General features: G+C 51.5%; 2 protein-coding genes across 2 annotated transcripts; both read right to left on the bottom strand.

The window, feature by feature from the left end:
• Positions 1–419: 419 nt before the first annotated feature.
• LOC149810204 (deoxyribodipyrimidine photo-lyase-like) lies at positions 420–6,855 on the bottom strand. The gene is made up of 10 exons (XM_089994383.1): positions 6,791–6,855; positions 5,694–5,904; positions 5,260–5,421; positions 4,702–4,876; positions 4,079–4,209; positions 3,065–3,321; positions 1,945–2,191; positions 1,066–1,213; positions 753–876; positions 420–597 (listed from the first exon to the last, which is right to left on the bottom strand). Exons 2-10 carry the CDS (start codon positions 5,901–5,903, stop codon positions 420–422), a joined length of 1,632 nt encoding a protein of 543 aa, XP_089850509.1. The 5' UTR covers position 5,904; positions 6,791–6,855.
• A 1,915-nt stretch (positions 6,856–8,770) lies between these two features.
• Positions 8,771–10,382, bottom strand: LOC149810205 (oxidoreductase bty37-like). Its single transcript, XM_089994381.1, has 4 exons — positions 10,344–10,382; positions 9,763–9,955; positions 9,195–9,411; positions 8,771–8,805 (listed from the first exon to the last, which is right to left on the bottom strand). Exons 2-3 carry the CDS (start codon positions 9,913–9,915, stop codon positions 9,280–9,282), a joined length of 285 nt encoding a protein of 94 aa, XP_089850507.1. The 5' UTR covers positions 9,916–9,955; positions 10,344–10,382; the 3' UTR covers positions 8,771–8,805; positions 9,195–9,279.
• Between the last annotated feature and the right edge of the window lie 4,852 nt (positions 10,383–15,234).

Here is a 15,234-nt window from a genome sequence, read left to right on the forward strand (position 1 = left end):
CCTTGTCTTGACTTGCTGGGCAAATGTAGGTTGTGGTGGTTGCAGCCTGCTGTTAAATTGCCTCTTGCAGGAACATGATGGGTGGTCTGGGCTTGGCAACCCACTTGGCAGCTCTGTTTCTGACGATCGCTGTTTTCGCGGATGCATGATGAGGCTGTATATTACAAGCGACAGGGCCGGCAAATCTAGGAAAGGCTACCGAAAGACGAACGAAAGAAAAGAAAAAGGAAGCATGATGAGGCTGTTATACCGTGTGCAAGGCCCCAAACATCGCATACCGTCATCCAATTCAAGCTATTCAGTATCGTCAAATGACGTATCATTGCTTTTGTTTACGAATGAACGTGCATAGAAGGGAGGTACAGTTAACCCCCTGCTCCCCTGTCATCGAACTAGCGTCCATTGCAGCACCCACAAGGTCAAGCCAAAGGCCAAGGTGCATGGTAAATGGAAGCACGCCAATCTCGGCAGGCATGATCTATGCCAGGATTTTCAACTCCGATCATTAGTGTCCCGGGCACAGCAGAAACCGCTTGCACCCAGTTGAGATTTGAACACCTCATTTCGAAGGTGGGCAATTCAACAATGAGGTGGCGACTACAGGTGCACGGACATATTGCAAACGGAAGTCAAAGTAGAAAATTTAGAAAGGGGCCCTACTATGGCCAACGGCATGTGTGCCTTCCTCGAATCACATCGTACAACAGACACTTTAGAGGCTGTTTTGAAAAGCCTACTGAAATTCCTATCACCCCTGTGGTTCTTGCCCTCGAGCACCAGTAGAAACCACCTCAACATGTTGATTCTCTTCCAGCTTTATGTCCATAATCGCTTTCACCATCATCACAGAGCATGCAAAGTTGCCCTCGAGAATGCCTGGCATGATGAACACTTCTGAAGAGGTGATCAATCGACACCGTCAGCAATATTATTATCACTGCTTGACATCCTTCCACAGCTAGATAATGGTAAACGCTGCTGCGTCAGATACTACAAGTCCGACGACTACAGCGTTAGATGCTACAAGCCCGCCGACCACGCACACCACTTGCAGTCATCACTTGCTGGTGTCAATTTTCTTGGCAGCCGGAGGTTCTGGCGTGGCGACATGTTTGGCGATGAGGGCAATATACTTCTGGATGTCGAACTTCCGCTTGCAGCCAGCGTAGTTCATGTACCGGATCTTCCCAAACACAGGACGCTCACTCCAACCCTGCAAAGACGGCGAAGCGTTCTCAAGATATCATCATCCACATCCAGAAAGTTATGCACGTCCGTGTAAAAGAGGCCATCAATATTCAACCATGAAATATGGTGCAAACCGCATTGATACAGCGTTCTTCCGCAACTGACGTGAACAATCTGGCATGATCCAGTCAGAGGGCACCCTAACTCATAGGGACATAGATAGGGACAAACCCATTAAGAGCTGGTGCACAGTGTCACGTTTCTCACATTTCACCCAACGTTCACTCTTAGCACAATGTTCAAGACATATCAGAATGGGTCCGGTACCAACAAGGATGCAACAAGGGCCTCCTGCTTTCAACAAGCAGCAGCTGCTGAGCAGCAGCAGCTCAGCAGCAGCAGCAGACGTTTCACTGGATGTCCCCGTACCATTTGGAATCCACCATGCTCAATCTTGCCACGTCACTGCATTCGAGTCTGCCTCAAAAGTCTTACATGCTCACAACGTCTAGAGCACTCACCTCATGCCAGCCGAGCTCACTTCAACTCACGTCGCCCTTCTGGTCAAGCAAGTTCCAAAAGGCATTCAGTTTGAGACCCTCAGAGAGAGGGTCCTCTTGCACATCACACATTTTGGCAGCGCAAGATCAACCCTGGCTGTCTCGCCCGTTTTAAACACTCCCTTCATTCGGCTGGCATATCCATTTCACACATCACTGTCGCTGTCATCATCCCTGTAGAGTATGAACGTCGAACCTGATCGTGAATGCCGCAGATGCTCCACATGCAGCCGACGTAGCCGTTGGGGTCGCGGCCGTCGAGGTGGTACTTATCGTTCATGTAGATGCAGCGCTCGAGGGCGAGCTCGGGCGTCTCGGTCCACTCGAGGACCTTTTTGGCCCAATACATGCGCAGAAAGCCGTGCATGATGCCTGTGTGAACCATTTGCATCTGCGCGGCGTTCCAGAGGTCGTCGTATGTCTTTCCCTTCTCCAACTGCTCCCTGCAATGCGGCACCCCCTGGTGTGAGAGGTTGGTCGATGAAGCCGACGATGTACTCTTTGCAAACCGCTGCAGAGTTGCATTCTTTGATCTTTGTGATCATGATCATGATGATGAGTATCTTTGTGCTCGAAGTGCTGTATTACTTCAAATGTGCTGCCTTGCATGCTTGTTGACTTCTCCTGCCATTATCTATGTGATGAGATGATGATTTGAAATAAATGCTGTCATGAGGCAGTTGATGGCAGGTAAAAAAGAACGAGGATTATGACTAGGTCATCAACAAACCATCAAACCAGGAGACATCGTAATAGTGTACGATACATGGAGAAGGAGGATTGGAGCCGAGTCATCCTCACACAGTCAAACCAGGAGGCATCGTAATAGTGTACGATACACCTTGATGCGACAGGCGGTATGTCGACAGGCTTTCTGCATGGTACTCCGGTTTGTGAGCTAGCACAGCCGGAAAGGTGCTCGCTCCAGAGGGGTTGCTGACCTAGTCAATGTACGCTTCTGGTCTGGTCACCCGGTCAGCACATGTATGTCTGCTTGTGCAGAAAAACATCACGTGCTTGCGGTACTTTCGGTTGACTCCCACCCCCTCCGCCCCACCTTTGAAGACGAATGTCCACGTGGATTCGAAGTTGCTTAAAATGAGTTGAATAGATACATCATATCATCACATCACATAGGTAAGCAAGAAACAGTCGGTAAAATTACACACAATCATAATCATTATCCAGTGCAGATACATTCAACTCCATCTCGCTTTCTGTGTCTGTGAAGCTGCGTCACTTTCCTGCTTTGAAGCACTGCAACGCTATTGCCTCAAATACAGTGTCACAACCACGCATGCAATCAAGGAGCGCACAGTGTGTAGATGAATTCGCGCTTATCGCCCTTGTGAGCCTCCAGTGTGTTCTTCGCCCAGTCGTAAGCGCAGGAGATGTTGTCGTAGTTGGGCTCGTAGAAGCAAAAATTGTCCGACAGCTCGCGCCGGACGACCGACTCCTCCAGAAAGGCTTCCACCGACTCCTTCGCAGTGCGCTTGTGCTTGATGGCCTCAAGCGCCGCCCGCTGAGGAGCGAGCTGGCCGAAATGGAAGTACGGTGAGAGCCCTGATAGCGCCTGGCAAGGCAAACACTCCACGTCAGAGCACCTAGGAGTGCGAATACTTTGCGTCAGAGCGCCTGGGTGGGCGAACAATTCACCTCAAGAGTGCCTGGGAATGCGAACAACTTCCCCCACAGCTCCTGGCAATGTGATAACTTTACGAACGCGACTGCCGTGGCAAATGTTCGAGATGATGGATACCTATAGTACCTTTGTACGAAACGCCGCATCCGCTTTGTCATGGGCACGTCCACTGCCACTTTGGAATCAATGTCATTATTCCCATGACACCAAGCATGGTTAAAGACAGCCTTTCGTCAGATGGGTAATTCTCAGGTCCAGATGCCTGAAAATGCTTGATTTCTTGGAACGGAAATGGGGTGCGAACTGGAGACTGGGAGACTGGCGACGCACTGGTCAAAGAGACTGCTAAAGACAACAGGCAAACATGCTGATGGCAGCAACCTGTCGTTTCTTTAAGCAGCCCTGCTAACCCCGCATGCACACACATGCGTTAATGTTGACATGACAAGGTGACGCTAGTGGTAGCACTGAATCCCAAGTAGCTCTTAAAGTTGCCAATGTCCATGTGGAAGCGGTAGTATTGTACAGGAATGCACCATCATACAACGTGCAAACAATGCGGAGTGAAAGGCGTCCATCGATCGAGAAAAGGGAGCAGGCTATCGGCAGCACAGCACAAGGACAAACCCGATACGTGAGGCGCTAGATAGATGAAGAACATTCAGGGGTTGAGTAAGGAGGGCAGCACCTCAGGTATGCAGGGGTCATTTCGCTTTTCCGAGTAAAGCTTGAGGCGCATAGGAGATAGAAAACTGGCCAGAGCCTCCCCAGCACCATCCTCTCCCGGCTTCACCTGCTGCACCTCAGGCACCTCCTTCCCTGCACGAATCACCAGACAGAGTGATCACTTCCACATGTGTGTACTGTTGCCTTTGCATCACGCGCGTCTCAATGTCTCCGTAGTCCGGACGCGTAGTGGACAGTGTTGCTCTCTAGCTGTGGTGCCCTACAACGCCAGTGCTTGGCCAGAATGGGTCCGACGCCCATGTGTGTCCCCAAAATTCATGCAATTTTGGGTAACTGGACCCAAAAAATGATAGGGTCTGGCGAAACTCTGTCCTATGGCCTCCGTCCTATCGTCGACAAATGCGCTTTGTGAAGACCATCAGGCAACCCGCCAAACCGGTGAGCACAGCAAAACAAGTACCATGTCTCCCATGATGATGTATCTTATCTTTATGCGGCACTACCGCATCCACAGGGACGACCCCCTGTCGATCAAAACTGCACTGTCGCAGCCATGCCATCAGCCACGCAGAGATCCTGCCATGATCAGAGTCACCATCCCGGATCATCTGGGAAGGGCCATACCCACATCGAGCACGTGTGCCAGCAAGTCGGCCCAAGGGATGGCAGGTGCCTCAGTGCTCCAGGCCTTGCAGGCTGGCATCTCGGGGTAATTCTCCAGGAACTCCGGAAGCTTCTTGTGGATCTTGCTCCGAATAGTCCGTGCTGCATATTCCCGTTTGTCGCTTGCCTCCCACACCTAAAATGCCACACGTACGGCTGGTCTCAGGCGCTGCCAACCTCCATCTGGGTTCTGGTACGGTCCATAGGGCAAGTGACTACCTTCCAGACCGTGAACATTTAAAGCAGGCATTCCTGAGGCAGAGTGGCAATTGAATACATCATCCCCCGTCCATAAACTATACCATCAGAAGAAGATGACATGTCAATCAGGTCAGGCTGCTACGTATGGTAGGTCTGATTCAGGTATGCTGGCCGCAGGTGGTGGTGATGATCACAACTGCCATTGTAACATTGCTCGTGAAAACGGGAATAGCTTTTTGCGAATGAAATAAGCAACAGTGAAGGTGTTGGTTCGAATGTGTGAAGGGTCAAGGTGTTGATTCAAATTTGTGGACGTACAGGTACGACGTTGTGTGCATCAACTTCATGAAAGGAGCAGTCCACAGCAGCTGCCACCTCCTCCCGCCATTTGCGGCCGAGGCGGAGTGGTGACTGGTCTGTGATTAGTAAGGACGCCTTGAGCTCTCCCACCAGCTGGGGAATTGTCTCTGAAGGCTCCCCCTGCATGACAGGCAATCAGGGTATGTTTGTGATGAGCAACAACACACGCAAGCACCTGTGCATAACTGAACATGCATGCTGCTTCAGCCCTCAAGTGCTAGTGCATGACAAGGCGCTCTGAAGCCTACACACATTGGCTGTGTTGATGATAATCTTAAGTTCATGACACTACTACACCCACATGGACAGTGACAACTCTGAGAGCAACTTGGAGGTGCTTTTCTAGTGAGGATATGTCCATGGAAAATGACAACAACATTGACATCACACACCTGGAGCAGATGGAAGCGGATATTTGCGGCCTCGAGCTTTGGGCCGAGCTCCTGCAGGCCTCGCAGCATGAAGCCGAACTGGCGGGCGCCCGCATGGAGAAACTTGTCCACCAGGTTGAATGCTACTGCTACGTTCACACCCTTGGCAGCTGCTTGCTCGGCCGCATATAGCAGCGCCCAGTTATCGTTCATGCGCTGGTCTCGGGACATCCTGCAGATCCACAATCCAGTGTTTACATTGTTGGAGAGTTACAACTCCTCGCGGGGATTGCTGTGGGTTGAGATGTAGGCCTCAGTGCACTCTGTGAGAGTGTGTGTCTCGGATCGATACGGATTAATACTCCACATGTGTGTCATTTATCATCAATGTGGGCTGTCTGCACTTTCATACTACCTGCATTACCAGAGACTCCATCAAGTCGAAAGTGAAGTGTGACAGGGTTGATGTGCAAGCTTGCTGTCTGACTGAACATGGTTGACTTTCCTCCATTGCATGCACACTTTGATCTGGACTCCCTGTGCATGCGTTGGAATTCCCGAATTGCACAGTCCTTGGAAAACACTAGAGGCCTTCAGGCATATTGTAATGCATGCATGAGGAAAGATGACAGAAGCCTTCCTGCTAGCATTATATCGTTAACGGCTTTCCACTGGGATCCGATGCATGACTTGGCGTACAGAATCCCTGTGCAATCCTGTGTACTCGGACTGCATGGGTAAACAGACTGAATTGCATGTACATCAGCGAATGCGTTTATTCAGTCAGTACTACGGGCTGCCTAGTTTAGTCCTGCAAGTCAATTGATGTTATGAAATGAGATGGAGCAAAACATCAAAGCACCAACAACTGACAAGCAGGGAAGGTTTTCTTGGAACTTGCAATCCATCAACTGCACACGCCACAGCCCTGGCTGCAAGGCACCATAACAGATATGCAAGCACATCATCATATTGTCTATCCTTGAAACCGTTCGTGACATGTGATCAGGACCTGCTGTCAAAGTTGCCTGTTCCAGGTGATGACAGGGCCTCCGAATCCATGCGATGGTCAGCAACACAATCCCTGCTTGACACAACCAGCTTTGTGTATAGCTTACCAATATATCACAGGCCCATCTCCGGATTGACCATCCTTCAGACTTCTAACCCGCTTCGGATTAACGAGGACGTCTGCCTTAGCGGATTTGCTGCTGCTTTCGCTGCCATCCATCTTGCGCTTTTCACCCATATCTGCTTCCTGACGCTCGACAATATCTATTGCATCAAATAGAGTAAATTTAGATGATGGCTTGCGAGCATTGCCAATCACACCTCGCTGTTCAGGCGATGCTCTCGTGTAAGTATGCTTAAACACCGCCAAAGGCGATTTGTGTTTTGTCAGGACCGATGAGCGTGGTTTGAATGCAATGAAGATACGAAGGGCAGCAACTTGCATCGCATTGCATAAGATGCACTCTAACGTGTTGCTGTTGCTAGCCACAAGATACAAGAACGTTATCAACGAATTTCACCCACGAACATTGCGCGGGAAACAGTACATAAGGCCGAAACGCAAGACACTTTGTACAGGGCCACGTTACGAATGCAGGGATGTGAAAGCACACGTTGAGTAGAAATTGGCACATGCAACAGCCTACTGCCAGTAGTACTGAGTAGTGTTGCCATTAATTCTAGACTACTGACAGGATGTCAGACACACACTTTCGTCGGAATGCGTCAGACATATATCTTCAAATAGCTTGTCGTTGATTGGGGGCCGAATTCCTCTGAAAAAAAGAAAAGAAAATCAATCGGAAATCACGCCAGGACCACGCAAACGAGCACTACGCCTGCGAGGACACACCCAGAGGGCTTCGGCCTCAAGCCCCTGCGCTGGAACCGCGCAGGGAGAACAGAACAGGGAAGAGCATCAACAAGTCTGCGCCCAAAGGCAGCATCAAGAGTGGCGCCAACAGGGCGGATAACGACATGCGCACAGGGCGCCAAAGGCACGGACGGCACATCGCCAAAAGTGGCAGGCGCTGGCAAAACGCCAGGCAGAGCTGTCGTGTCTGTGTGAGCCAGATACAAGCCAGTGGCTTCCAACATGCGAGCGCGCTGCGCGGGAGCTTGGGTGTGGCAGGCGATGGTGGGAGAGAGCAGATGGCGAAGGAAGGGCAAACCGGCTCACTCCCAAACAGCGTCACAGCCAGACGCCCAAAGCCCCTTAGAACGAATTGCGCCGGTCAAGGCAACGGCCATCGGCAAAGTGGGGCGCAACCGTACTGCAACGTCACGATACCATTCAGTGACTGCGCAGGGCGAGGCAAGAGGTGACGTGGTGCATGGCCATATGGCTGAGCCTCCGCTCGAGTTTGAAAGCAATCATGTATACCACAACGACGAAAGTAGCCAGCATGAAGTAAGTGTCAGACGTTCCCGACTCAGTAAGACAACTTTTGCATCATAGCTCCTCGCTCATGGTGAAGGGCTACCAATAATGGTCGTTTCCTTGTCATCAAGGAAACGACCGTTAACCATCGTTCCACTAACCACAAGACGCATTTCATTACTTGCCACCGCATATTGTCACGTGGCACTGCATGCTGGTAGGAAGTACACGGGCCTCATGGTGCACCAAAGTCGAACTACCGTACGGTATAATAAACACCATACGCCAAACGTATAACAACAGGCAACAGCTCAAAGACTTTGCTCACGAGTCCCAAATACATGATGTGTCAAGATTTATCCCTACACCACAGGCACTGCACCCCACAAGTGACATTGTTTGTGCAAACGCAGCCTGCAGGGCGAGTGGACCCCCAGTACAACAGCGGTAATGCCCCGCCAGACCATGTTCAACAGGTCCAGACGCCCAAAAATGCATGCAGTTTGGAAAAAGAAATGGGGCTTGCCAACTCATCCTCTGGACATCGGCCTGCTATCAAGCAGTCAACGCTTTCGAGAAAACCGCTGCAAACTGCTCAGGTGCCTGTGCGCCAGACAGAGTAAACTGATCGTTGACGACGAAGAAAGGCACGCCCGAAACTTGGAACTTTCGGGCAAAGTTCACCAGTTCTCGTTGCACTTCTCTGCTGCCTTCATCTGATGCCAGGAAAGCCTCAGCATCCTGCACATGTGCAAATGCTCATCAGCTTCTCGAAAGGTTCACCACGTGCCTACTTAAGCCTTGATATGCCTTCTGCATATGCATATGCCTACTGGAAAAGCACGAATGGGCACCAATTCTCCATAACCCTTTCTTGTGTGCGCAAGAGTCGGGATTCAGTATGGGATATATGGGATGGAGGCCTACCTGAGTTCACATATTGTCCGTGTTACCTCTTGCCATCACGGCATGGTACCCAGTTAGCATGATGTGGCTGGATTGACTGCTTCCCTGCCTCGGAAACAGAACAGAATCTGCGCTTAGGTGAGTTGTGCTTCGCAGACCGTAACGATACCAATAAACGGGCGGTCACTTGTCACTTTCACTTGGTTGAGTGGTGTTGAGCGTACCTCAACGCCTGCCTTCTTGGCAGCAGCAATCAGCACGTCCTTATCATTGATAAACTTCTCCTCACAGAAATAGTTGCGCATCAGTTCATCCACAACGGTAATTTTGTGCTTGGGGGCTGACTTGTGCTGCTTTCCAGATCAGCCTGTGGCTGTTGAAAGTGTTGCCTGTAAGGCCTCCAAATGAGATTGGGGGCAGACCTTCTTTTCTGAAGTTTTCCTGCATGAGATGAAGCAGACGTGTGGAAAAATTAATAAACACCTACAGTTTGCCAGTCAAAATGCCGATCTTGGCAATGGGCGAGACAGCCATGGCTGGTTGTGAACAATGCAATGTGCCAGGTTGACTTAATTGTCACTGGCAGTCATTGTGGGAACCCAGATAAGTTCGACGGAACACTGGAGGTGATCGAGCTTCAAGTCCCCCGCGTGTATCACTGCTCCAGGATTCAATGCTGGTGCATGGACACAGTGCATTTTCCAAGAACAGCATCAATCCGAGCCATCGTGCCCGACTGGCCACAAGTCTCTCTTGGTGATCCATTCTACACGCCAAGTGTTCGGAACGTACCTCCATCATCGGTTTCATAGAAGCAACACGGTCCTTGCCAAACTTGGCCTCGTACATCTTCAGCTTGTCTTGACCTTCCACTGGAGCATTGGGATTTAGCTGGAAAGGTCGCCACCGTACCTCAAAATTAGCCATGCCATTGAACTGCTTCATGGCACTCTCAAGGCGCTTTTTTCCAATGAAGCACCATGGACTGCAAGCACAATGTCCAAACCCTGAAATATAGCATACTGAATTTTGCAGGCTGCCCACGACAAGCTAAACAGGTACACAGGTACGTTCACTTGAAACCTTAGGTAATAACACGATACGTTGAAAGCTCGTTTAGAAAATAAGCGCGATTGCAAACGGTGCAGGCCATTGATGCACACGACATACAGCCCCTTGTAAGCCTAGCTGACGACCTGACTTCCGAACGATATCCAGCGGACATGAAGCGATGGTACTATAACTAAACTATTGGTGAACAACAAAGCCGGGAGAGCAGGGTTAGGTCATGCCAAGGCCGGCGGAACCCTATGAACGATGACACACGAAGAAAACAAACGTTTTTGGTCAACATCCAGCTCCGAGGGCCTCACCATACGGTATCGCTAACGATATCTATTCTGATGGGACGAGCAGCCATGATGGAGGAAGGACGAGGATAACAGGAGCAGAATGTGAGCGTTTCGAAGTAATAGCTTGATGCGATGTCAGATGGACCATATAGACGATGACGTTGAGCGGAGACTTGATAACCATGATGTAGGCGCCTGGGCCTCAGGCTGAGGTGATTTCTTCATGATTGCAGTCATGTCATCCAGCAAGGTATTACGCCATGCCATGCCGTGAGTCATTGTATACATCAACGCAGCCAACTCTAAGTCATGGAATCCTGAGACTTCGTTTCAAGACTGTTGCCTATAGTATTAGGCTATACTCGAACACTTCGGCGGGCGATGCGAGGTTTTTTTAGCGACGCGACCCACCATGCACGTAGGAAGGGCTAATGGATAAAGGCACGGGGACCTGTTGCACGAACTCATGCATGCACCGGTTGGGCAGTTGTTAGACCACATGCAAGGTTTCCACACGCTATCGCCAGGACGAACTGCATTGCTGTGCGCAATGCGCACAGTGCTGGAGATGGCGTCGGCGACGCCGTGGCGAGGCGCACCACTTCATCAACAGTCATCACCTATGGACCTAGGGAATTGCCATCTGAAGGGCGCACTGCCAGTGCCGCTGGTGAGCCAACCCATCCTGCCGAAGTCGACGCCCCGCGGCCTTAGGCAATCGCTTTGCTGCTGCATTTGCTGTGTTGGACGGCAAAGGCATTTGTGCCTTGCAAGGCATGCTGCGCAAGACACTCGGCACCAAGCCCTCAGTCTATGACGCCTTACACCTCAATCCATGGGTGGGCCATGTCAGGCGATACAGTCCGGCCCGTACCACAGGTAGCCGCGTGCTGCACCCCGGCTTGGTTTCCAGGCCAAGGCACAGCCTGTGCACGCATGCCAAATGCGGAGAAAGAGAAATTGTCTTCATTCGTTTATATTAAGCAAGCTGCACGCCTCACCTGGAGCTCCCACGAGGACCATGATATCGGCATGAACACACCGTTCTTACACCCCGGGAAAGGCAATGGAGTGTTGGAAAATACTTTGTGGACACCATTTACTGACATGAATGCATGTTAGGACACTGCAACATACTGGCAGAGATGCGTGTGCAAGCAAACCTCTGTCCAGATCCTGGGACGCCTCCCTGTCCAGCAGAAGTTTCATAGCTATTGCTGCATCGCACGATTTTGATGCTACCGATAACACAGCCGCCTTCTCAGTGATGGAGACTTGGCAAGTCACTTTGGCAGAGACACAGCGACGCTGTGTGGATAGGGTTGGTGAGTCACCACATTAGAGTGTCAGAATTTTGACAATCATAGTTCCGCCAAATTACTCTCTGCATTTCACATCCCCTGAAACCATCCGCGTAGAAAAATGGAGGAACCATCGTGTTGCAATCTATATTTTAGTGTTGAGCAGGCCATGCAGCAATCGAAGCACGTATGCTTCTGTTGTTAACCACGGTGCTTAGGCGCTTTCCTTTTCTGCTTGACGATGACCCCGCATGTGCCGAGCGTCACAGGATGTCGATGAATTTGTAAGAATATTTAGCTACGACGTGAATATTTCCCCTACACTCAGCGCCATGCAAACTTGTCATGTTGAGCGTCGTCCAGGCTCGGGAAGGATCACAACTGCCCGTAATTTTACAGAACTCGATTTTCCAAGGTGTGCTTCTCAAATTTATCGCGGTGTAAATCATAATTTCCGCGGTTCGAGGCCTCATCGTGATCGTGAATGCAGGCACTTGCTTCAGCTGCAGCGCGATGTCGAAGTGCATCCAGCCCACGAGCAGCATCCTGCCGTCATGCAAGGTGCGTCCTTTGTTCTACGTTGAACAAAATGGAAGCGTACTGAACGAAGTGAGTTTTCATCGTCGTCTGGTTTGCACCCTGTGAAGCACCTATGCACGCGCTTGTCAGGCTTTTTAAAATGGCGGACAGGGATTGCAGGTACAGCAGCAGCACGCATTTGCGAACACAAGATGGCTTCCTCTCCTGAGGGTCTCGCATTGCACGGTTTGATGTCCCATCGCGCACATGCAAGGCATAGCTTTCCTCTGGACATGAGCAACTTGATGGCCGTCGCTGAGGAGTACCGCCAACAGCAAGAGCAGCTTCTCCATGATATCGAAATGAGATCAGCACGCCAAGAGGCCAACACTCCCCTCAAGGTCGTGTGTCTGCAGTCTGGGGAAGCAGTAGCGATAGCAGTTGCGGACATGGAGTGCGAGGTATAGTCCACACGATCACTATGGAGCGTTAGAAACGAGTGTTGTGGCGTCTGCATGCCCATGATGAGGGAGGCATGTATCCAGGTCAGTGACTTGATTGTCTATTCTGCTGATTGTGCAAGAACGCCAACGAAAGTATGGTCCATACATTGGGGTTGTGATGTGATGGTTTCGTAATATCCATTTGTATTCACAAGCACTGATAGGGCTGATCGTCACAGGTTCACCTCCGAGATGTCCTCTCGATTTACTGGTCGCTCTGGTTGCACCTCTCCTGTGCATGTTTGTGTATTTCATGCTGAACGCCAAATGTCATGCGTTGAAGAAACATTACATTGAAAGTACTATTAGTTGCGGTTGAAACATAGTACGCAAATGACAGCATCACTGAACGGGCACATGATACCACAAGTGGTAACCAGAGGGAAGGAGGTAGCAGGTACCACCATCTCTTGGGGCCCGAAGCGGGTCATCTCGTAGCAGCAGACCAAGTCAACGATGAATATGATGTTTGCCTTCTACATCCACATAGGTAGGCAAACCCGAGCGCACATCAGGAACCAGGGCTGCAATTACTCAAAAGAGATCCCAAACCAGGGGGGAAGCATAGTACACTAGACTAGCCTGACGTAGCATGGCGGATCTGACATGTCTTCGCACTGGTCCCTTGTAAGATATGGACAACACCGTCCCAAGTGTAGATGGTACATCATAGATGGCAGCCTGGAGGTGGGAGTTCCGTCGTCAACGGATGGGAAACGGAAGAAGAACCGATTGCTTGGTGTATCATTGTCGTTGTAAGAGGTGGAATTTTCTGTGGTTTTGCGCTGCAGCAAGCGACTCTCAGCGCCTCGCGTAGTGAGATGCGATCCTCGGGATTGCGCTCAAGCACCTGCAAAACGGTGCCCTGCATGAAGCCAAGTTGCTGCAGCTTGCCCTCGAGGTCCGGATCCTCCGTCCACTCCTGTGGCAGTGGCTCCTTGCCACACATTGTCAGTGCTTTGCCATACCCTTTGATGTTTCGGGTCCAGATACCGAAAATACGTGAGTTTTGGGACAAGATGGGAGTCGGAACTCATTCTGGCGAAGCACTGCACTGTTGTCACATTGTCAGTCACACCTTTGTGGAGCGCGAGACTGATTGTGCTTTGCAACCTGGGCTGTTGGGTTTCTCACTGTCTGTGTAACCGTGTATGTATTCAGGCAATGGTGTGCATGCAGGCGCCACCACACGAATCGCCTTGCCCCACAACCACGCCCTCCACGAGGCGAACGTCGATGCCCCCCCCCCCCCCTCGCCGCTCAACAACGCCAGCAGCAACACCTTGCACCGCCTGCTCGCCGTCCAACCTCGCCATTCAGGCGCAAAGTGCGGCCTCGAGAGGTTCGCTCCTCCAAGCGCAGACGCCAGCAACAACACCTCGCACCGCCGCTTCGCCAGCCGTGTCCTACCATGAGGCACAGAGCGCGGCCTTACGAGGCGCGTCCCTCCAAGCACGGACTCCAGCAAGGACGCCACACACGTCGTTTTCGCCCATCGAGGGCGTCCCAGAAGCGCACTGGACAGCCATGCGCCGCCGCGTGCAGCCCCCCGAGGTCGCCACGACCCCAGCACTGGCCTTTTCCCCAATCGAGGGCGTCCCAGAAGCCCGCTTTACCGCAATGCGGCGGCGGGCACCCCACGCAGCCCCGCCCTCCACCCCTCCGCCGGACTTCTCACCGATGGAGGGCGTCCCAGAGGCCCGCTGGACGGCCATGAGGCGACGTTCTGCTCCATTGCAGCCGCAGCAGCCCACCCTCGAGCGCTATGGCTCTCCGGCAGTGCATGGGGGCTGTGTTGTTGACGGCGCTCCATTGGAAAGGCTCTCCTTGGACTGGCAGAATCTCTCGCTGAATGCCACTGCGGCCTCGACACACGAAGCTGACGCGCCCTCAGCCGCAGGCATCTCGACAGCTGCCACTCCGCCCGACAGGTAATCTCTCAATTGCCTCCAGAATACGGTGATGCCAATGCCATTCGGAGGCCTCATGCTTGTAAGAGCTCACTCACTACGTTCCAAGGAGCGCTCATATCACACAGTGACTGACCTCAACATTGGTGTTCCCCCAACCCTAAACCTTCAACGGTTTCTGGAGCCCATCTTTGGAACACGTTCTTGATGGCCTGATCTCGAAATGCAGGGATTCTTCTGAGATGGATCTTGCGGACCACTCTGTTCCAGGTGCCATGGGAGCTGATCCTTCAGACTGCGTAAATCAAATCGGGCAAGCTCAGCCCCTGGACGATGCGGACACCCATGATGATCACGATGACTATTGCGGCGAGTATGACAGGTATGGGGCTCACATGGCGACGACCTCGTCTCAGATGACTGAGTGAAGATGTATCTTTTAACACACTCCTGCATACTCATGGACATGGGGTCTGCGCAACTGCATCGAAACAGAGTAAGTGCACGGCATGGCTCTGCTTTTGACTGCTCTAGGTAGCCTGCCGACTCAAGAACTCACGGACTATTTGGCACTGCTGATGGCATGAATCATGTGGTTTACAAAGAGCAAAGCCCTGGTACACGGCAGTGTCACTGGACAGCTCTTTGATGAGTGCAATCAAGTCTGATGAGTCCTGTC

The sequence above is a fragment of the Nuphar pumila genome, unplaced genomic scaffold (assembly GCF_984573655.1).
Source record: "Nuphar pumila unplaced genomic scaffold, dmNupPumi1.hap1.1 HAP1_SCAFFOLD_472, whole genome shotgun sequence".
NCBI classification, from domain to species: Eukaryota; Viridiplantae; Streptophyta; class Magnoliopsida; order Nymphaeales; family Nymphaeaceae; genus Nuphar; species Nuphar pumila.

Bases quoted from the DNA above. Each gene is read 5' to 3' on its own strand.
- LOC149810204 (XM_089994383.1), bottom strand. From the start codon at position 5,903: ATGTCCCGAGACCAGCGCATGAACGATAACTGGGCGCTGCTATATGCG. The intron at 4,877-5,259 runs GTACGTCCACAA...GTGGCATTTTAG, and splicing joins ATGCACACAACGTCGTACCT to GTGTGGGAGGCAAGCGACAA. The intron at 598-752 runs GTGATAGGAATT...GTGCACCTGTAG, and splicing joins CGAGGGCAAGAACCACAGGG to TCGCCACCTCATTGTTGAAT.
- LOC149810205 (XM_089994381.1), bottom strand. From the start codon at position 9,915: ATGAAGCAGTTCAATGGCATGGCTAATTTTGAGGTACGGTGGCGACCT. The intron at 9,412-9,762 runs GTACGTTCCGAA...CATCTCATGCAG, and splicing joins CTATGAAACCGATGATGGAG to GAAAACTTCAGAAAAGAAGG.